This window comes from Cyclopterus lumpus, chromosome 6, assembly GCF_009769545.1.
Source record: "Cyclopterus lumpus isolate fCycLum1 chromosome 6, fCycLum1.pri, whole genome shotgun sequence".
In the NCBI taxonomy this organism is placed as follows: Eukaryota; Metazoa; Chordata; class Actinopteri; order Perciformes; family Cyclopteridae; genus Cyclopterus; species Cyclopterus lumpus.
The window spans coordinates 22,191,654-22,215,309 of record NC_046971.1 but is presented as its reverse complement, the minus strand read 5'-3'; the positions used below and the strand labels follow the sequence as shown (position 1 = coordinate 22,215,309).

The 23,656-nt window shown below is 41.6% G+C and overlaps 2 protein-coding genes across 3 annotated transcripts in view; both read left to right on the top strand.

Annotated features, from left to right (window-relative positions):
* The first annotated feature begins 7,025 nt into the window (after nt 1–7,025).
* Nucleotides 7,026–12,320, top strand: olfml1 (olfactomedin-like 1). The gene is made up of 8 exons (XM_034533962.1): nt 7,026–7,495; nt 7,961–8,064; nt 8,524–8,714; nt 8,801–8,904; nt 9,977–10,168; nt 11,409–11,589; nt 11,676–11,835; nt 12,012–12,320. Exons 1-8 carry the CDS (start codon nt 7,367–7,369, stop codon nt 12,166–12,168), a joined length of 1,218 nt encoding a protein of 405 aa, XP_034389853.1. The 5' UTR covers nt 7,026–7,366; the 3' UTR covers nt 12,169–12,320.
* A 1,626-nt stretch (nt 12,321–13,946) lies between these two features.
* The window catches only part of si:ch211-266k8.4 (carabin), a 57,031-nt gene continuing 47,321 nt past the window's right edge, over nt 13,947–23,656 (top strand). Inside the window, exons 1-9 of one of the 2 annotated variants that reach the window (XM_034534606.1) lie at nt 13,947–14,210; nt 15,061–15,148; nt 15,347–15,454; nt 17,706–17,898; nt 18,106–18,231; nt 18,691–18,814; nt 19,795–19,864; nt 23,066–23,180; nt 23,509–23,626. In XM_034534606.1, the coding sequence (XP_034390497.1) occupies nt 14,065–14,210; nt 15,061–15,148; nt 15,347–15,454; nt 17,706–17,898; nt 18,106–18,231; nt 18,691–18,814; nt 19,795–19,864; nt 23,066–23,180; nt 23,509–23,626 (1,088 nt within the window). In that variant the 5' untranslated portion in view covers nt 13,947–14,064. The remainder of the gene's footprint in view (nt 14,211–15,060; nt 15,149–15,346; nt 15,455–17,705; nt 17,899–18,105; nt 18,232–18,690; nt 18,815–19,794; nt 19,865–23,065; nt 23,181–23,508; nt 23,627–23,656) is intronic. The other variant, XM_034534605.1, reaches the window with a different exon arrangement.

The window sequence follows — 23,656 nt, the reverse complement described above, 5'->3', positions numbered from 1 at the left end:
TCGACGTTTCAGAGCCAAACATATTCTTGTAACATATTCTATGTTTCATATCAGCGTCTTGTCACGCTTGCAGAACTGCAATCTGCTTTAATGGTTGCGAATTGAGACTTGCGCTAACTGTTGTGCTTCTCAAGGGGAAAAAAAGGTAGGTTTCTATTACAGAAACAAATTATGTTTATTCTTGTGGCGCGAAGAAAAACATAATTGGTGATATTTTATAGACGTGCAAGTTCATCATCTTTGGAAATTCATATTCATATATACTGTAGATTCATATATATTGCTGCAATACTATTTGTGTCTGATTGTTTTTCCGCACACCTTTGCAGTTTGAGTTGGTTTGTCCTCCTTTAGCAAACTCAGAAGGGAACTCTGGTACCTTTTTCCCTGTATCAAGGACAAAAACCTTGTGTTCCCAACTGACTCATATCTATCAGTATTTGCAACCTTCCATCATCCCGATGGATTAAATACATCTTTTCTAGAAAACGCAGATTTTAGCACTTTTTGCACCCTCATCTGGATGTGAGCACTTTAAACTACATTATTGTATATTATAAATGTGCACAATAAATAGGATGAAGGGCAGTTTCGCCCTTGATTGAACTTCTTCTGTTACTTACCAACGCTAATTTCATCGGTTGATGAGATGTGCAGTTTATATTTCTTATTATGTTTTTGACTTTTTGCTGTTTTTGTTTTGAAGTCTTTTACGTATGCTTTCATGTGGAACTTTTATCCTGCCATCTTGACCAGGACTCCCTTGGAAAAATACATTTCAAATCTCTAATCTGGATTAATAAAGGGATGAATAACCCTTTATTAATGCACCTCCTGTTGCACCTGGCGTAATGACTCCTGTTGCACCTGGCAACAGGAGTCATTTTAGCTCAATCTTGCAGAGGACGCCTCGTAGTTTGAGTTTGAGGTGGAATCGCGTTTCAACCACAAACTAACTGCTCCACAACTCCTTTGTGATCACAAAGACACTGCCTCCTCTAACTCCGCTGTATTCAACCAGGTTCAATACAGAAAAAGAAGATACACATATAATATTCGAGGTCCCTGAGTGTTCCATTTAAAAACAATTTCTGACCATATCGCTAAGGTTCCACTTGGTGATGGGACATCACTTCCTTCTGCACTACTTGTTCTCAGCTCGCCGCACTGTGCTGACGGGTTCTAATATTAATAGCAGTATGACATAATCCTGTCCGCTCCTAATGCACGTTTGGTGTCCCCTGTGCTTTTAGAGCCCGACGACTGGAGGTGTTGCTTCCAACCCGTCTCGCACTTTGGTGAAAGGGAGGCCGCAGCTGGAGGAAGAGTGAGGCATAGTAGCATCGCTTAGGAAGGCGCGACCCGGGGGGGGGGAAGAAACCGTTACCAGAAATGGTCACGGTGGGATTTACTGTGTTTTATAGTCAAATGCAAGTGCAGCCGTTCATTCACGCCAACTGGACAAGTTCCAATAAAACGTTTCAAGAGTTCACGAGAAAACAAACATGAGTGGACACGAAATATGATCAGGCAACAGCCGAGATGTTGTGACCGCCGGTGCCCAGATGCGCTGCTTGTTATTTACCCAGAATTCCCTGTGATTCTGGCGACGCGGAGTAACGAGTTCGGGAGAATGTCGCCGTAAACAAAAGTCACCCGACCGGTGGCAGTTTCGACCAGAGAAAAAAAGGCCTTGGTGATGTGGTAAAAAGCCACGGGTAAGCAAACAACGGGTACAATAGCGCGGTGACTTAAGACCCCTTTATGAAACAGCAACAGGTTTTGTTTTTGCATGAGTATAATAATAAAAGCAAGTTGACTTAAGATTACAAATATTTTAGTCTGTTTTAATTATTAACTCTGGGATAACTGATGATTGCATGCAAAAACCATGGCCCCCAATTGGGGGCTAATTTACACATTATAGTTAGACTGTGTAAATCATTACAATAAACATGAGCAAATATATTGATGTTGTACATCAAATTAAACAAGAGTACTTGGGCTGCAAGAATGAGTAAGCCATTTCCACACAACTCAAACATCAACTGAAAGAATTATTAAAATATCATAATCATCATTTTGTCAGGAGTCAGCCCACTCAGCACGTTTTCGGAACTAGCAACCCGTAGCTCGGTGCTATCAGAAAAAGCCAGATAGCAAAAAGCAAGACAACACAGATTCTAAACATCTTTACAAAACCCTTCTGCACCAAAGCATCACCGAGGTATGAGCCAAAGAACACAGCAACATGAATCACTTCAGCGCTTACAGTCACAAATGCTGCTTACCTTTGGTTTTCTTTAGAAAACATTTTTTTTTTCTTCTTCTAATCAACAAAGACTGCTATATTTGGATGTATTGAACACCATACGTAATATACAAGTGAAATATATGGTTTAGTACATGAGAAAATACAATTTGCACACATGGTGCCCAAATGCCCATTTTGCCTAATTAATCTGTACTAAAACCTCTCTAACTTTGTTCTGCTTCACTTTTTCAAAGTCAAACTTTGCAGAGAGACTGGTCCCATATTGATCTGAGTGTTTTTTTTTCCAGGCGAACCTGATTTCTTATTTCGTTTTTAGAATGACTCGCATCACAAACACAGTTCGTGCCTTCTCGTCATAAACAACTCTTACTTCCTGTCTGAGAGACTCGGGCGGTACTTGTTCTGGAGATAAGGAGCTTATGCATCACACTCCTGTTTAGCATGTGGCACCCATTTACTTCAATACATCAGGACTGTGTCTATCCACTTAAACGTAAAACCAAAACAAAGCTGAAAGACTCTCAAACACTGATGACAATCATCAGGTTGTCACTATGAGCTACAACGTTTATATCACACACATTTTAAACAATTGTTGAAGATGCAGTCTTCATTAAATATCGAAGAAATTATTCCAGACTTGTAGCACTCTTTCACATTTTTAGATGTGTGATTTAACGCCTGTCTCTATAGAGAGCGTGTCACGAAGGGCCAACAGAAACTTCATGTAAGTAGCAAAGCAGTTTTCAAATTTGCTTGCAATGAATTTCAATAAAAGCAGGATACGGGAGATACTTTTGTGATTTCTTCATCAAACAAAAACATCTTTGAAGGATTAATGTTGTTTCATGTAGTCTTTTCATGTTTGCTCCAGTTACATCTGGACGAGAAAATAGAGGCTAAGCAGTGGAGGTTCCACAGTGTTAACGCTGCAGTGAAGTTCGCTTGAATTAAACCTAATTAATTTCCATACCTGGGGTTGACTTGGCATTCAACTTGGCTTGTTGCCCCAGGGAGCGTCCTGGTAATTACATTTTTAAGAGCGGAGCCACGGGAAGTAGGACGACCCACAGAGTGGCAGAGAGAAAAGGTCAGAGAGCAATTGTGAAACAATGCTGGGAACAAGGGGGCACTTTGGCACTCAACAGATATTGTACATTTATCTGTATATAATGGGAACGATGAGGCAAATGATTGCTGTGATTTGGCTGAAAATAACGAACCTGCGTTTGTTACGTAAATCACTTACTCGGCGCTGCCTAAGTACGTAAGTTATGTAAGAAAAGTAAGGTAAATGGGTTTACATTGGAGTTAGTTGAAAGCCTAGTGCGTCTCAAACAGTAGCTAAAAACATACCGACCCCCAAGGGCCATGGCTGTATTTAATGAGTTCGGAGTGAAAACGTGTTGGAAAAAATAGAAACACTGAGAATCTACAGCCGTGCTAGCTGCTTCGTGAGGCTTCGCTTGGGCACAGTGGTGCCTTTGAGCTAACATGACTGTAGCGTGCTCAGCATTAGCAGCTAGCCATGTTCACCATCTTGTGCTGCGTTCACACCAAAAGCGTTGCCTTTTTTTTTCACGCAAGTAGATTCCATGCACAGACCTGAATGGATGCGAATGACGCAAATTGTCGCTAGGCGGCACGAATAGAGCGATGCGAAAGATTCGCCTCATTCAAGTCGAATGAGATGCCCCGCCAGTCATCTCTGACGTCGTGCCGTTGGTGAATCTAACTTGCTGCTGCTACTCTAGTAGCGCCGGAAGCGGCAGTTATCCAGACGAAGTCGGTGAAATTCACCGAACTGTGTGAGCCCACCGGAGATGCTATGAACCCGAACACAAGGGCGTTTGATGTTCCGACGTTTGTGGGATTTACACAACAAGTATAAGGCAGAAATAGTGGTTATTTCTTCCATGGTGTATGACGGAAATGATAACTGTTTCCACGGAATAAAACCACAGAGATAAGCCACGCCCCATCTAAGGCGCGAATGAAGCGAAAATAAACCAGAAAATAGTCGTGCGAGTAAACTCACGCTTTTGGTGTGAACGCAGCATTAGCGTCTCAGCATGCTAAACACAGAGGACTTGGCTGATGGGAATGTCCTCGCTGCACTGGAGGAAAGGTTTGAGCAGCGGTTTGCCTTTTTGCGTAAATGTGGTTATTTGCCTCCTTGCAGGACGTTTGATGAGAAGATACCACTCTCATCTGTACGTTAGCTATAAGGCTGCAGCTACAGTTACCTGACGACTGGAAACGGATGAAACAAATGTCCTGGATCCGTACGTATCAAAATCTGCCAACCAGCAACCCTAAAGCTCACAATAGTCTTTTCTTTTTACTTCTTGTCCTCGTCCACCGTTCAACCTCTACAGAGTCGGCTGTCTCCGGGCGGAACCTGTTTGCATTGACTGGCATTAAAACCTCATCTGCCAAAAACTAAAACTGTCTGGAAAGGTCAAAGTTGACATCGCTCATTCGATCACTCAAACACACACACATTCAATCACATACACACACTTGCACATTTGAATACTCGTGCACACATACACATTTGCAAACATCCACAAATATATCCAGGCACAAAGTAAATGTACAAACTTGAGAGAAAAACTGCTGAGGAAAACAGCTAAAATGAGCACAAACAAAAAGATATGGAGATATAGTTTCAAAATCCAGCACACACACGCACACAAAGCTCCATGGATTGCTCACGTCAGTTCTGAAAGTGAACACAGTCGGATGTCTCGCTGAGACTCTATGGATATTTTATAGGTCTCTTCCACAAACTATATGAATCTTTAATGAGGTTACATTGCATTGCACGTGTACGTGTAGTCGGGGGGATACAATAACAATAGTAATAACAATAATAATAATAATAATATTAACTTTATTTATATAGCACCATTAATGCTCAAAATGTAGCTCAGTTTTTAAAATATTTAAGGCCACTAGCATTGTTTTTCATGAAGACATTTTTTAGATGTTGCTTTCATGACACGTCTTCTTTCAGACTAGTGGAAAGAAAACACATTTAAGTGTTTTTGTGGCCACTTTGTTTATTTGCATCTGTAGTTTCGTGGTGATATTGATTTGTTATTTTTTTGTGTATTTACTTTAAAATGCATTCACCAAACTTCAGTTTCAGTTCCATTGCTAGCTAAAGTATATTCTGAACGTTTTTACAGAAGGGTTTGTTCATATATCATTCATATATATATGAATATATATATGAATGATATGAATGGCAGCATGTATTGCTTTATGGCTGTTGGCAGTATTCTCTGTAGTATGGGATGTTAAAAAGAGATCTTCAAATTCCTTCTCTAAAATCTTTTTGGGAGAATTTTGAACCTGGCTTTTTCAGATTTTTGTTCTGGAAATGTATGAGAATCAGCGCACATCAAATAAGAGCATCATTTGACATTGAAACACAAAGTGTAAAGTAAGTGATCTATACGTTAAAGCATTTACAATATTTACCTGTAGTGCAGACAATTTTAACGTTAAAACATTTGAGAAGTTGTGAAACTCGACCTAAAGCTTCTCTTTTTTTGTCTCGTCAGAGTCGCACGTCAGTTGTGTTCCAGTATGACAGCTATCGTTCTGCATAATGAGTTTATTTTTTAGAAATACTTAAAATACATTTAGTTACTAATACTTCTGTACTTTTCCTTAAAGCCAGGTTTGGTCATCTTGAGAAACTTGCAGCAGTGCACTGCTCAGGGCGCCCATGTGAACATTGAATAAAGGCTCCTAAAAGGACCCGTAGTGTGTTGTGGCACTCTTGCTGTGAAGTGGCGCCGTCTCCTGGTAGAAACCCGCTTAGCATGCAGGGGGCCTAAAAAACAGATGACACGCCAAAGATCACCACAGAAGATGTCACGGAAGTGTGTCACTGGGTGTTGGCGTGTCCTCCATTTAACCTTGTCGTGTTCACGTCGACCTCTCATGTCCGTGTGCAACGTGCGCCACGACTCGAGCACGCCGTTAAAAAGCTGACGACCAGATGTTGTCTGTCAGAAGAGAACAGGAAACGGGCCCAGGTGGCTCTAAGGAAAAGTACAAAAGAAAAAAATAAGAAAAAAGCACCAGATGGACATCCAACAGCAGCCAACCAGGAATTATCCATAAATGTCAGTGACAACATTTTAGACCAAAATCACCCACGGATGTTAATAAGAAAAGATATGTGCTCATTTCTTTCTGTTCTGACTTGCTCGGCCATCAGTCTCCTCAGTCTTACAATAAGCACTGCTTTTGGAGGTGACAGTAATATTAGATGATAGCACGTCTCTTAGATTGTGCTCTAGAATTACAGGAGCAAGAAATGACAAGGCAGCGGCGTAATACTTGCTTTGTGGCTGTATAATATATTGTCAAAAATAAAGCCTGTAATCCAGCCGGGTGGAAACACCCTTTGTGTCTTGCAAGAGGACGGAATACTAGAGGACCTTTTTATGATTTAGATCTTTTCAACTGTGTGTATTTCTTCCCACTAACCTGGTGCAGCTTTACAAGTTTGTCGACCAGCTCCTGCTCCTGTGTCATTGGACCATCTGGAGATTATTACAATAGAACATTGCAGGGTTGGACAGCGGGGTCTGAACCGTCTATGTCTCTCTCTCTCTCTCTCTCTCTCTCTCGCGCTCTCTCTCTCTCTCTCTCTCTCTCTCTCTCTCTCTCTCTCTCTCTCTCTCTCTCTCCCCCACTTCTCTTTTGTATTCCTCTCAGACCTCAAATACACACACTCCAGAGAAGGGAATAGGGTGGGTTGAGAGACAGTCAGAGAAACTGAAAGAGAGAGAGAGAGAGAGAAGCTGGGAGGGACTGTGAGGGTGAGGTTCACTTGGATCCAAATCCACCAAGAGAAGCAGGACAGAAAGCTCTGCGGCTGCAACTCTTCAACGCAAACTGAAGACAGCAGCCATTAAAGGACCGTTGGGGATTTTCTTTCAACTCAACCCGTATATGAATCGATCTTTTGGTGGGTTTTTTTCACTGTGCAAGACCGCTTCAGTGAAGTTTTACAACTTCATTTCAGCTGCAGTTTGAGCTTGTGACCTGACGACAGAAGGCCAAGAGATGTCGGGCCGACTGGTTCTTGTCCTTCCCCTGTGTCTCTATCTGACTGTGGGTTCAGTCCAGAGCCAGGGCTCCTCCCAGGATGCCTTTATCATCCAGTACCTGGAGAGGAGAATGTCTCAGATGGAGGTAAGGTTCTCTATGCCGGGTGATAACATTTCTCGCGAGAAACATCCAACCTTAAAATTAATAATAATGAATAATGAGTTACATGTGGATCAGAGCATCTGGCTGCCATCTGGTTGTGCCGTCCTTTCATTTTTTTAAACCGCCCTCCTGTGACGGGTTATCTGGCAACAAATATGTGTTGCATGAGTCAGAAAGATCTGTAGAGATACTGAACGTCTCAGTGAGGTCATGTACTAGAATGTACTAGAGTGTATACACAGTGCTGTCCGGTACCGGCATGAGTACAACAAAGTGTTACACTTTTGATGTACTTGCATTTGCCTTGAGTATTTCCACTCAATGCTACTTCATACACACAGTTTTGTAAACACTAATACAAATATAGTATTGAGTATTCCATTTCTCAAAGGACATGTGTTCTTGCTTTAATCCTGTGATTACAACATGTTTTCTCGGTGTCATCAGGAGCGTCTGAATCAATGTGAGCAAAAGACAGTGAGCGTCACCCAGAAGACCTATGACCTCTCATCTGAAGTCAGGCGTTATCTGTCCACTCTCAGTGTTCTGAGGTAAGCGGTCTAAAAAAATTAATGAAGGAACTGCAGCAGACACGTAAAGCTGCAGTTGATCATTTAAATGAAAGTACCTTGTTTCACTGTTAGCGCCAACTGTCACTGTCAGTAGTACATGAGACAGATAATCTGTAAATCAGGTTCCCCTGCCTCCTTTTAGTGCTCCTAATGGCATCGGCAAGATTCCTGGCCGGTGAGCATTGATTGACAGCTTCGTTAGTGACTCCCTTGCCCTGATTGGTTGTTTTTCTTTTGGGCGTGGTGGACTCCTGCAAAATGCCATTGGGAGCACAGGAGGCAGAGGAACCTTGATCACCTGTCTCACATGCTACTGTCAGGTTATAGTGACAGTTAGAGCAAATAATTGTTATTTTGATCAAAATGACCAACAGCAGCTTTAATGTGCGTGAGAACTGTGAGAATCTAATTATTGTCTCTCTCTTTTTGGCTCCGTAGATCAGAGGTGAGGAGCCAGGTGGACAGCGTGTCTGTGCGCGTCGACCGAGTGGAGAGGGAGTTGGAATATCTTGAAAACAAGATTCCCGCCCAGACCGATATCGAGATTGAAGAGGCCCTGCTGGAGCAACAGATAAAGGCTGTTGAGCATGACCAGCAGCAGAAGAAAGCCAAGATCAGAGTGGAGAATGGTAGTGGGCCAAGAAAGAAAAAGATACTACATGCACTTCACGGGGCATTGTGCAACAGCTTGTTCTTTTCTCTCCAACATCCACAGACTGCAGAACGGCGCTGAGTCAAATCAAGTCCCTCAAGATTGTGAAGAAGGCAGGAGACACCTACGGTTCCTGGTTCAAGGACCCCACTGAAGGATCAGCTAAGGTCCGTTCTGTTTGAAACCATGACGTGATTTCAGTAATGATGGGCTGCTTCCAGCAGGGAGATGGCTGATGTTCTTTCTGGACAGCAGACTGTGCTTATCTTCTTCTCAGCGTGGACGGATGTAAATTAATTGGGGGCTAATACACCCATTGACATTCATCAGGATGGTAGATATGTAATGTAAAAAAACACATCTGCTGTTAACAGTTGATTGAACGGGCACTATCATAGATATGGGTGAAAGCAATATTTCCCAAAGGGTCAGGAGAGATGTTATTTGGGTTGCCAAATACATTTTTATAGTCCTTTTTGAAATTGTTTTACTATTTTTTTTCAAAATGTATAACTGCAGTACGCTTCAGCCTGAAGGTCCGTATTGTTGTAATTGTAGCCTACTCATAACATTGAATTATAACTTGAAATGGCTGGTTTACCTATCTGAGAAAGTATGAGTTGATGCGGAAATGGCAGAAGAAAATGGTCAGGAACTTTCTTTTATGCACAAATTAGCTCTTCTCTCGATAAGAAGTTGATGCCGAATTGGGTTTAGGACGGGTTGTCATTTAAAAAAAATGGTGTGCCCAGAAAAAATGTTTGGGAAACACTGGGTTACGCTTATTAGTAGGTTTAGAAGGAGCTTATCATCAATTCAGTCATCAATATTGAGCATTACGAATACAAGAAGACGACGCCACCAATCTCGCTCTTCACGCCTAAACCCAACTAATCCAAACAACAAAGGCAACAGGCACCAGCCAATCAGAGGCAGAGTAGGGCGGGACACAACCTCACCATAGTAGGATTCTACATTTTGCAATGTAGAATCCTGTAGACCAAAAGTTAACGTTGATGTATTTGACTGTACTTTTGTTACGCTAGATTAGCTTTGACTTTCAACGCAGTAGGGGCAGTTTGGCCCGTCTGAAGCATCGGAATGGAAGTGATAAATGGTTGCAAATAAGCAAAGATGCGTGACTACATGATTGATATCATTACATTTAAACCAAGAATGGGGGTCAAACCTGAGTTCCACATTAATGATTTCCACTCACTTGTTCTTCTTCTCTTTCAGGTCTACCTGCTCAGTGGAATTCATAACAACACTCTGATGGAGTACGTCTCTCTGCACAGTTTCACAGAGAGCACCACCACACCCCCAGTTAGGGAGGTGCAGCTGCCTTCCCACTGGCAGGGGACAGGTCAGGTGGTCTACAACGGATTCCTCTACTACCACAAGGCCGACACTCCCAACCAGATCCTGAAGGTGTGTGGACTCAAGGTCGAATACTCTACTGCGTGTTTCACATCGAGGCGTTGCTCTGTTGATTTGCAATATGTTTTTATAAAAGGCATTGAATAAAATAGTGTGTTCATACAATGTGCAATACAATACAATACAGTTTATACTAATTTGCCTCAGAGGGCTTCACAATCTGTACACATACGACATCCCTGACCTTTGACCTCACATCGGATCAGGAAAAACTCCCCAAAAAAAGAAAAAACCTTTCACGGGGAAAGAGGGAAGAAACCCTCAGGAGAGCAACAGAGGAGGATCCCTCTCCCCGGATGGACAGAAGCAATAGTGGTCACATACAGTGGCCATTGTTTGGCAAACTGCTGTGCAGCTTTTGGCTGGAGACTGACTTCAGATCATTTCAAAGGAGCTTAGTCATGGGAAGTTCTGTTGTTTTGCTCTATTTTCCTGTTAGCTGAGGTCAGTGAGCCAACAATGCCAACATAAACAATTTTGTTCCAGTTTTCTCAAGATATTTTGTATGTGTTTTGGAACAGAAAGCTTACTGGAGAAAAGTGTGTGTGTGTGTTTTCTTTTTTTAATGCTGGAGAAAAATGTGTTCTCTTGAAAGTAAGTACCATAGATGCATATCCATAAACCAGTGAAGGAATCATATATATTCTTTGGTAATCCTGGCCTTTTTCTCTAGCGCCTCCCAGAGGTTGAGTCAGGGTTAGGTTGTGTCACCGAAATTATGAATTTGTATTTGATGTTTTGTATTAATGTGAATTAGTTAGATTAATTTATTAAACTAATCACTTGGCAGTACCTGGGCGCTCTGAGGGCCGCTAGTGGGCCCCGGCCCAGTGGTTATGAATAGCATGGTCTAAAATCCATTGAGGGCATTTCGGAACTAAACTTTTGCTCGTTAAACGATGCATAAGCAAGACTTAAGGGGCAAAGGGGTTGTATTGAGTCTCTAAATAAATCATTTACGCGTTTCTTTACCTGGGGCGTTGACATTTAAATGGTGGACTGGAGACCAGGTAGTTGTCTGCTTTGCCAATGTAGTTTTTGAAAGGCTAAACACCAACAGTGGATTGAAGCAGAATATTTCATTAGATAAAACATATTGCTGACCCAAACCTTGTTAGTTCATCCAATTATGGGGTTAGAAACATGTCAGACACAGCTGAAGAAAAATCTAAACTATATCACGGTAGCATTTCTGAATTTGTCTATTTCCATCGGCTCCCACCACATAAAGGTAGACCTGTTGAATGGTACCATGGTGGACAGTACACTGCTACCAGGAGCGGGTCGTCTACCAGTCTACAGTCTGAACCCCAACACCTACCTGGACCTGGCTGTGGACGAACTCGGCCTCTGGGTGATCCATGCCGACCCTGAGTACGGTGGAAACCTGGTCATCACCAAACTGGATAAAGGTAGAGACTACCCACATCTATGCATGCACATATACATTTAAGAGTAACCTGGTATATATTAGCACTTTGTTTGTTTCTCCCCTCAGCGAGTCTGGCAGTAGAGTACACCTGGGATACTCGGTGTAGGAGCCGGGATGCTGAAGGAGCCTTCCTGATATGCGGGACCCTCTATGTGGTCTACAACACACGCTATGGAGGTCGCTCCACCATACAGTGCCTCTACGACATCCACGACACCATCCACAGGTCGGACTACACACAGACAGCATAGCCCAAATACTCACACAAACTTGCACTCTTAAACCATCCGCATGTGTAAACAAAAGAAAAATGGACACCACATCTCTTTGATCCACATTTGCAACTGAAGTGATCGTCTTAATTTGATTCCCCCCCCCCTTTTCTGCACCACCCGTCTGCAGTGATGAGAGTCCCGTGATGTTCTTCCCGAAGCGCTACACCAGCCACAGCAGCATCCACTACCACCCCGGAGACAAACAGCTGTACGCCTGGGACGACGGCTACCAGACGATATACAAAGTGGAGACGCGCAGAAATGACCAAGTCAATGCAGAGTGAAGATGCTCGACAGTGTTTATCTTTTCATAAACTTGCGTTATCACCAGAATTATGCAATAAAGGTCACAAATAAAAGGATACTTTTGATGAGTATCTTGTAATCTACTGTTGTTCAGTGTAGTGATAATTTGCTGGCAATGGCTGCTATACCGTCATCACTATTAATCCTTGTCCAACCAAAGGCATTTTATAAATCCATTCATCCTTTTCACTTTGTATCACCGTAATAAAGAACATTTAAGTGTTGCGTGTGTTTTCACTTGTCTTCAATGAATGATGATTTTAAAGTATTTACAGTAAGATTGGCTGTGCCATGCTGAAAAAAATGTATTGCATTAAAGTAAGTTTATCTGTTTATCACTTGTTCGGCGACTGTGCAAAGCTGTGACTTGACAACTTTTGTAACTTTATTTTATTAAGTTGTCACAATTAAAGATCTCTCTTTTTTTCTTAAATAAACAGAACTAGAAACATTCATAGTTTGACAACCAGATACAAACAAAAGCCAGACAACCAACAATCAAGCCACACAAACAATATAAACAAGTGCAAGAAGATGGTGAATAGATGTTGAATCTTTCAAATCCGAAAAAATAGTTTCTGGATTTATGACATATGTAAGAGTTCAGAGAATCTCGAGCTACCTGGTGCTTGGAAGAAGAAGCTCCGAAGCCAGAGATATATAATAATCATTATTTAATCATAACAAACAAGAGTCATCTGTATACATACATGGTCCAGGCCCGGACGCGCTCACATGGCTTCGCTTCCACAGTCTCCTGACTTAGCCAACAGTTTCTGTCTGGCGTCACCACGTAAGAGACCAAATTCACGTCTTACAATTAGTTTTATTTGCAGTCCATTCGCTGAGCTAAGCTCCCATTGGTTAGTGGAGGTATTCATGCAAATACCTTTCAGAGACACAGCATGCTGCTGACCAGCGAATAAGACATGAGGTTCACACCTGAAGGTTAGTTCCATTGGCCACTTCAAAGAATGCCTCAAATCGATAAAGTAGCGGGGTCAAAGCTCACACTTCCGGTCAAGGACAGGAAGTTCCTCTTCAGAATAAAACCCTATTATCCTGCCTTCAGAATAAAAGCAACATCTCAGGTTTCAATCGGCATCCCTTTAACTATTGTCTAAACAATAAAACATCCATTCATTCTCATGCATCATACAATTAATCATTACATTTGTCATTAACAAACAGAATAATAAAACAGTGATCCTCTCTTATGCTTCATAATACATTCCTCAGAATATTCCTCAAATTAATGATCATAACTTTCTTTATGTATTAATTTAAAACATAACCTCTCTTATCTACATGTGCACGTGTATATAAAATCCACTACAACTCAACACATAAGAGTTGTGAGGTAGTTTTGAAGCTTAAACAGTATATCTTTACACTGTAGGCTTTACACGTGATGATTAGTCCTTCCAGTACACGTATTATGACAAAGAGAAGCGGTGATGAGTGAGACATTTGTCATCAGTGACAACGCATAAAACTGCAAAAAGTGATTATGAGGCAGCAGCTAGACAGAATGTGTCGTTAATAAAGGTACAAACAAATCCCTAAATGTCCCAGCAAGTGATACGGGGTGTCATTCCTATGGCGTCTGGTCAGGGTCACGTGGAGAGAACAGCTGGTCTTTCACTTTTCGATCACCGGTTGGCGAATCGGTGAGTCCGCGCGCTCCTCTTCCTCGTGGCTCCACTCTGCTCGGTTTGAACCGTCTCTGAACCGCCCATTTATTTTTTCGGTTGGTGGTGACGCGGGGGAAAGGGGGCGTGTCGAATGTGACCGTTGAGTTTTTGACAGGACAGCGGCGACTCAACAGGCGGCCTTGTTCTTTTGTTAGGGGCCCGAAAGTGCGTTCCAAACAAATGTCTTTCAAAGCCATGAGGAGGAGAAGCAGGAGGAGAAGCTCCACGACGAGGCGGCGCAGTGAGAACTCGCGCTTCGATGAATTCGGCTTCGCGTTGACCAAACGGAAGGACCAGAAACTCCATCACCGGAGTCATGATTACAGGTGCGGTGCGCGCGCGGTGTCGTTAACGAGCTGGAAACTAAAGCGTTAACTTGGCTGTTAGTTAATTAACGTCAGCTTGTATGTCGAAAGTTCTCGAAGACTGTTGAGTTTGACGCGTGCATTGACTGAAGTTTCATTTTGTTCGCTTTCGTTAGCTTGTTGACGTGAACGTATCCCAGGACGTCACGTGCCGTTAATTTGGCTTGTTCGGAAAATCTCTGCGTATCTATATTTGACGTAACTTACTCAGCAAACAGTAACTAAAGTAACGTTAGGTCCCAAACTCTATTGTTCCAGTTTTCAAAAAAAGTAACTTGGGTGGCGAATAAATTAAATGTCAATAACTTCACCAGGGGTACTTATGAAATGATTCATCAGCCTATTTTAGGTGGATAACGTGAAGTCACTCACTTTGAACTGTAGGTTGTGTGCTGTGCTGTTTGACTCAAAGCCCCCATTCCACACACACACACACACACACACACACACACACACACACACACCACTGAAAGGACTTCTGCTGTCACGTGATTCAATTTACCCCAAAATCACAAATTAGCCTGGAGGGCTTTCTTTATCAGCTGTACAGTACTACATCCTCTGTCCCGGGACCTCACATCGATACAGGAAAAACTCCCCCCAAAAAACCTTTTTAACGGGGAGAAAAAGGAAAGAAACCTCAGGGAGAGCAACAGAGGAGGATCCCTCTCCCCGGATGGACAGAAGTACAACAGATGTCATGTGTACAGATGATGAAAAGCCCAATTTAAAATCCTCTTCATGAACACGTCCAAAAGAATCGACAGTGGATCAGCCCCTGCTCACCATGATGTCGTGTTGTCTCCGTCAGCTTCCCCCAGCTGAGCTCGGTGAGGGTGAAGGAGCTGTGCGAGCTGCTCAGCTACTGGAATGACGCCAGCTTCATCTGCAAGAGCCAGGTGAGACTACTACAAAACTACAAAATGTTTCCAAAAGCAAAACAAAAATTGACCTTCATTTTGCAGTACCACAGCCGTGCGTTTGTCGTTTATAATAATAATGTATCCTTTATTGATCCCACAGTGGTGAAATTCTTCTCTGCATTTGACCCATCATCGGGCCGCTTGTTTTTCTTTCCGTGTGTTTTTTTTTCCCAGATCGAGCGATTCATCAGGATGGGTGTTCCTCCAAGCCTGCGTGGCAGAGTGTGGAAGTGTCTCCTCGCCATCGACAGTCTGAGGGAAAGCAGCGCCTTCAGCTACCAGGTACGAGGCGAGCACCGGAGAGCAAGCCTCTGTTGCCGTCGTGGGTTTGATTGGTGCCCACGGACTGCAAAACGAATGCTTCTTTTCTATGTTTCTCTCATGCTGTAATTTTACTCTTTCTTTTTCTTTTCCATAATTAAGTTGGTGCAGTAGCAAAAACAAATGATATAAATAGCGTAATCATTTTCAGTGGCCGTCTCTGTATCATTTCAAAATAATTTTCATCATGTCAAAATCATAGAAATCAACTACTAATGCGTGCAGGTGGCCTTTGTTCTAATGTGATGTTATGGATGATTGTTAGGCAAAAATAAATATTGAAAGAAACATGATCTCTATAGAATCAGACCAGATATAACTGTTGCGTACGCACAAAACAGGGCCTGAAAGAGGTTTACGCCACTTCCCACGCAAAGGTTGTGGAGGAGTCAAGGCGGTTTATTCCATAGTGAAAGATTCAGCATACTGTACACAGACAAACTGTAAATGACTATCAGATGAACACTGAAGCAGAGGAGTAACCAAGGTGATGTCACACATCTCCAGTCACCTCACCTGGCAAGTCTTCATCACCTGCACGGTAGATCGTGAGATTAGCAAAGTGTGGAAATAAAGACATTGACAGCTCTGCGATCACTCCTTATCCTCTAGATCAGTCCTAATCATAATTCCATAAGGAAACACAAGTAAATAAATACATTGTATTCACCTATCAAACTTAAAATCTTTTTAAGTGGTGGATACCACTGATTGTCGCGATCATTTTGGAAACAATCAGTCTGATTGCGTTATGTTGCACGATAGATACTCTGGCACTGTTAGGAATGAAAGAATTAGGAGTGCATGAGTGTTTCTTCCTCTCTTCCTGAAGACCCACTGATCAGCAGCTCATTTCTGCATCAACATTCATGAGGTGCTTCGCATGCACCGTCTGTGGTTGAATGTGGGCGTGTAGAGGGCTGGACCAGCTGTGCACATTCACAGGTTGATTTGAGATTTAGAAAAGGAAATTGCGCACCAGCAAGCAAACGCAAGGTTTAATAAATCAGATTTTTTTTTAATGTACGTGCGTTTCCTTCTTTTGAATGTATGCAAACATTTAATGGGGATCCTACACATTGTTTTAAAAATGAGACCCCAGATCAGGGTAGAACCAGACCAGATTTGGGGAGAATTACTAGGTTACAAGGTTTTTATTTGTCATTGTATGACTGGGTTCTTATATGACCAGACCTTCATTCAATTCCTTTGGACTTTTATCTCATTCTGAACATATTGGACACAAATTCCAGTTCCTACAAATGCAACATCAAGGGTTTCGCAAGCAGATGTCTCCGTCTTGGCTCAGCGCTTCATTTCCTTCATCACTACTATGAGCTTATTGCCGTTTAACTCATGTTAAAAATTACAGTCAATACTCTCGGCTTGAAATAATACCTCTGCATGTCCTTTGTCTGAGTTTCTTTGTATATAAATATATAATACTGTGACAGCTGTTACTGATGGAACATAATTCCTTTATATTGGAGGTCATATGTAAATTATTCTGAGTGAATGTAGTTTGAAAGTGATTTTATTTTGTAAGTAACTCTAACATTTAACTAACTCTAATATTTGTGGGAGTAGCTGAAATAAAGCCACTGAATGAGTCAAGATCCAAATGGATGCCTAACATTTAAAATCCACAGCATTTATTAGCATAAAGCATACATTTATCAGCATTCATTTATATTTATTTATTTATTATTTTTAGTTATTTTTCCTAATTTCATGGACCCTGTCAGAATAAAGCTGAACAAAATGTATTTCAAATGTAATATAGGCTAGCGCCTGAGATTCAACCACTTAATCAAAGTCTGTTCAATAATGAATGAATAGACGATACAGAATAAAACCTAATTGCATTAACTTACTTTTCCCCTTTCTGTCTCCGGCTCTTTAAGTAAAAACTTTAATGTGCACAGTCCTTCTTTAGTTTACATGCTTTAGTATCTTTACTTCCACTGGATTCAAATGAAGGCCTGCTTTTTTGTTTACCTGTTTCCAGATTGAATTGCGAAATCTGCGATCCGTTGACGATCGCTCTTTTCATTCATTACACATGAGCCTAATAGACTCTGAGTAAACCTCAGAGTTTAGGGTTGGGCTCTGTATCTCAAACCTGCTTTCTGACACAGGCCCAGTCATTCATTTATAGAACTGTTACTGATTGATTAGTAACGGCACAATGTTTTGTTCTCCCTCCCAACAGAAGTGTCTGCTCGAGGTGCGAGGGCCCCTTGTGGACTTGGGAGTCAGCGAGTACGGCATCCTGTCGGCCATCGCCACACTGAGCGACACCGAACACCATCTGGGCTTGAACCATGGGCGGACCACCAGCTCCCCCGAGCCCAGATACTCTACGGAAGACATCACGCTCTTCAGACAGATCGCCCTCGACCTACGTGAGCTTAAACATTGGAATGAAGTTGGCGGCTTTGTGTGTTAAATGTTTTTTTTCTTCTTATAAAAACATTGATTGTTGTTTCGTTGGAAAACAAGACCGGATATTTTGTATGTGCTTAACATTTTTTTAAAATGAGTAAAGGTTTACTTTTAGTAGAACAGAGGAAAAGTAGACTCATGTCATATTTATTTGACCTGTTCCACAGAACGTTCCTTCCCGACCCACCGCTCTCTGATGGGGGACAGCCCAGAGGCCATCGAGGGCCAGGCTAAACTCTTCAGGGTCCTCATCGCTTACGGCAAATACAGCCCGCAGGTTGGATACAGCCAAGGTAACAGATTCCTTTACGTCCCACATGTGGCACTCAGAGAACTGTCCGAAAACAGTATGAAGTGCCTCAAAGAATATTTCTGTATGTTGACCCTGTTCTAAACGCACATGGGGAGGACATTTTTAGTGACACACAACTCTTCAGTAATATAATAAAGTATCTGCAGTACATAATGTGAACACTTGGTGGAAGCAGAGTACTATTAATATAGTTACCTCTTCATCAATATCTTGTCTCAAATGAAATGCATCTTTTTATTGTGTTATTAATTACACATAAGAGAATAATATTATATTTAGACTAGATGTGTTTTAATTCATTTGATACATTTGGATTCATAAAATCACTAATTTGGATGCAAATTTTACTATTATGAGAAGCAAAAGCATTTATAAATACTGTATTTATTTGTTGTTTCTGGAACGTGTGTGTGTGTGTGTGTGTGTGTGTGTGTGTCAGGGATGTCCTACTTAGCTGCGGTGCTGCTGATGCAGCTGGGGGAGGAGGAGGCGTTTTGGGCTCTGGCCGCCTTGCTGGATAAACCCAAATATCTCACCGAACTGTTTGACCTTAGCCTCGCCAAGTAAGAATGGCCTTAAAGTGTATAACAGATGAAAATGCATACATATAAATAAATATACAAATGTACTATGACTAATTCCTATGTAGTGATTGTACAGATGTTTTTTAAAATGCACTCAAAAGTACTTTTAAATGAATTATTTAATAATAATGATAATACATTTAGTTTGTATAGGTACTCAAAGACACCTTACATGGTAAACACAGAAACAGTAAAAGCAATTACTATAAAAACAAAGCTAATGCATATCATAACAGGAAAAGACAATACGGTTACATTACAGGTTAAAAGCAGATTTAAATAGGTGAGTTTTGGAACAATAACTGTTCACTTGTACGGTGCGATTCAGGCAAAAAGGGTGAGCTAGGCTCCAATATTTTCCGCCTTTTATTTTGGGCGGGGTTAAACAGCATAAAATGCAGCTGGACTTCATGGATTGATGGACTTCGGTATGGATTGGTACACTTCAAACTTAAAGCTAGTGTTGTTAATGATGAGGAAGGCAAAGCTACGGTAGATTGATAAAGTTTAACCAACCGATGAACCCCCAACTCTTTTCCTATTTAAGATATCTAGCAGCACTAGTTCCAAAAGTTGCTAATGTCGGCAACACTGACATCACGTCCATTCAGGCATCCCTTGAAAAGCCACTCTCCAAATAATTGTCATTATGAACTTAAACAATAAACATGGCTATCATTAGCACTCACAGCTGTCAAGCTAGCAGCTTGTGGAGAACAATAGCAACCCTAGCTTTAAGCCTTTGGCATTTTGTGTTTATTTTTTTGCAACCAGAAGTGACACGAGAGGGTGGAGCTAAGTACAACTAAATGCTGACCAAGGCATTTTTAGGCAACCCAAGCAGTTACAATTAAAGCAATTTGCAATTGCATCTGAACATTGTTATGTGATTGCAGTTTTCTTTTGGTTTGGTGCCATCTAGCAGACACTGAATAATCTGTTATCTTTGGTCTAATCAGGGTCCAGCACCAGGCGAAGGTTTTCGACCAGTTCCTGAAACACAGGAAGCCACAGCTCTCTCAGCACATGGTGAGTGCTTTAGAATTGTCACTTTGTTGCTCTGTAAAATGCCACTATGACGAGGAAACTAGTAGGAATGTGATCACGTATTCGTCATGAGCAGACACTGCACGCTGCGGGTATAAGTAGGGTGCTTCTGTTTGTACTGGAAATGCTTTAGTTGACTGAGAGGGAGAAAATAGCTCCGGGGGGGAAAAAAACTAACACACTCACAATGACAATGAAAGTGTGGGTGTTTGTGTGTTTCAGGCCAGATATGGCCAAGTGATGAGTAGTTCATCTGAGAGGCAGAGGCCACTGTAATGTATCCATCAGCAACTGGGCCTCTTCTGCCATTCCCTGTATTCGGCTCTAGGCTTATCCTGTTCAGCAGTATACCGGCTGCACAGAGGGGAGGCACAAGCCTACGGCTGTGTAGTTGCCTCCCTCCGTCCCCCCTGTTATTTATCCACTTTTACTGAATGCATTCGGTGAACCTCACAGCAGACATGCAATAGCTGTTGTGTGCAGCTGCACGTGGACAGAAATTGAATGTCATCTTAAGGATAAGAAGATTTATTTGCGACCGATAATTATAATTTTTTTTGAGTCAAAAGAAATACAAAAAAACCCCGAAGTGGTTGTGTACCTCATCAGGGCTACATGCGCAAACATGGAAGCAGGAAAGAAACGGAAACATTTACAAACCTATGTTGTAATTTGTCTAAATGTAAGAGGGGTTCAGATGTGGAGTCTTATACATAATATACTGGAAGGTACAGACAGAAGTGCATTTGAAGACTATTGTGAATTAGTAGATTATTCTCCAATATGTCATGTTTAGTGACCAACATTGTTTGAAAAAGTAGCAAGCAGCTAATTTTCCACAGTTAGATTCTTCAGAATTGAGGCTGGATCTTAAATTGAATACATTTTTTTAAGTTTTCTTTTTTTAATCTAAAGCATTGGTTTAGGAGGAGAGAAATAATTAACGATTCAATTGTGCGCTGTGGCAAATGGAAGTATCAGATCAGGACTTCCTAAATGTTAGATGACCTGCATCTGTGGCGCAAAAAACTTCATGGGGTCATCCTAAGCATGAACGTTATTATGTTTGTACTTCTGAGACTCTATATATATTTATTTAATTTCTATTTCTGGACATCTCCTGGGGATCTTTATACAGTATGTAGGTTGTTCATTTCTTTTTTTTTAAGAGCTAATTGAACTGTTGTTCGATGCTGGTGGGTTTACACACAGGAAATTTGATTTGCTATGTTTGAGTGCGTGACTGATTCTGTGAGGGATGACACAAACATAAAACCAGTCACAGTGTTAATCCAGCTGCTCTTTTAGATGACAGTGTGTCCTATAAACTATATACATTACACAAGGTATGAGAACTTTGAGAGGTTTATTCTGGTATTTTATTTTTGACATGTGGTGACACCGGCGTTATTACTTGACCTCATAATCAGATGAGTCCCACTGTGACTGTGCTATTGCGATTGTGCGATAAGCTATTGAAACTTGAAATGTGTTTTCACAAAAAACTGAGCAAAAGTGTTCTTGTTTCTCGTCTTCTTACTAAAGCCTAATCAAAGCTAATTAGCACTCAGAAGATGTTTTGGCAAAGTCTTAAAAGCTTATTTTTTGTTTTAAAAAAGAAAAAAAACAGGATTCATTTGATGTATTGTACAACAATTGGAAATCAATGGAATCGATAGAAATCCAACATTCTTCCAAGTGCGCACAAGTGTTAGCAATGTTGTGAAAATCAGTTGCTGCTCCACGTGCTGTATGAGCTATTTACACTTTTACAGCTTCTACTCTGAGTTCAGCAGCCTGCAGTTCCACTTTAGTCATTAGTGTCTTCCTCGTTGCTCTGAGGAGTGCAGTATTTATTTATTTATTTTGTGGTTAGTTCCAACTTTTTGGGGGGTGAAATTTTAAAGGAGATGTGTAGAATATATAATGAAATATTACAATTTTAAGCTTTGATACTGAGCTTTTCCCCAGGAAAACATTCGTCCCAGATGATGTGTCCGAAAATTTGGTCGGTCCACAATTTTAATTTAAACGTAAATATCGGAACTTTGTTCACATTTGTAGTTTTCAATACCTTTTTTAAACCAATGGATGCATTGCCATATACTTTGGTAGCAATATTCATGTCCACCACAGGATGAAGTTCAATAACTTTATCTTTTCACTTTTTGAATTGTCCAAAAGTTTGATAAATGCCTGCAAATCTAAACTCATCCATCAGACTCCGCTCTACATTATGTCTAATGCTGACTACCAAATGCTATCAGGCTAACATGCTAAACTCGGGTGACCACAGTAAACACTATACCTGCTAAACATCAGCATGTCGGCATGTTTATGCCCTTCGTCCTGTTAAGTGGTGACAATAGGGAGCCTTCTTCTTGGCCAGGTCGCAGTTGGACTGTTCAGACTCTTCAATCTAAGTGTGTTGGCTCTCTCCGATCAATCACTGCTTCCATTTGTGTCTTTGAAGAGACTGTTGTCAATTACGTCCACTCAGCATGTCTGGGAGGAAAGTGTCGCTTTAGGAGCACACACACACACACACCACAGAGGCTTATTGTTGGCACAATAGTTGACCGCCCTTACAGAAAAAGCCTATTACAGATCAGTGGTCAGCGTTTCCTTTTGTAATCGAGCCGTTCAGTAGAGTTAAGGCAAGCGAGCCGCAACAGATTTCTGGGCTTTGGCTGTACCCACCGGACCTCAGCAAACAGGGACCCAGTGCCGACACGAAGGACCCTGAATGTTTTAATCTTCTTGCGTGAGACATGTGTCACTATTACGAGCAGTTCACGTAACACACCCAGGTTTGTCTGGAAATTGATTTAGGGTGCTACATTTGAAATTCAAAGCATATCTATGGTTGATGGCTTGCCTCTACACAGCTCTTAACATGGGACTGCTGAGCAGGTGACCAGCAGCGTACAGTGCTAACAGTGCAAACAACAGTGCTTTTAGAACAAAAAAAGTGTTCATGGGTGGGCCCAGTGACTTCATTCTCTGGTCAGGTTGTTTGCAACTCTACATTTTGAATTTAGCACCTTTTTTAAAAAAAAGTTTCAACACAAACTCAATTGCATTCGTCTTGGATGAATGTTTGACAGAAATTGGCAGTGAAACGAGTCTTGGATGCATGTTTTGGTTATGCCAAATCAACCCTCACCCCAACCCTCCCCGCAGGAGTCAGTGGGAGTCTTGTCAGTCCACTTTGTGATGCCATGGTTCCTCACTCTCTTCACTTCCCTGCCCTGCTGGGACTCTGTCCTGGCTGTCTGGGATCTCATCATTCTGCACGGTACACACACACACACACACACACACACACACACACACACACGCATGCAAATTGTAGAGTTATCATTTGCTCACACTCATTTAGTGGGGAAGGGCAATACAATAGTTTAAATACATTAGTATTTCAGGACCAAGACAATAGGAACTGTATTTTTCTAATTATAATTCAGTTTAGTCCAGCCTTAGGGGAAAGGTTAGCACTGATTTCATGGTTCAATACCTCCACATTGTTAATTGATTTCCATCCTCTCTCTATATTTTCCATCCATTTTATATTAAACAAAGCATTGCTTTTTTTTGGAAACTCTGCGGTCTTCTCTTCTCGCCAGGCCTGTCGGCTGTGTTCCGTACGGCCCTGACCATCGTCGAGCTCCTGGAGCCTCGACTGATGGAGCTGAACGACGAGGGAGCGGTGTTACCCCTGCTGTTGAGAGTGCCTGTGGATGTGTGAGTAGACTGCATGGAACGGCTTTATTT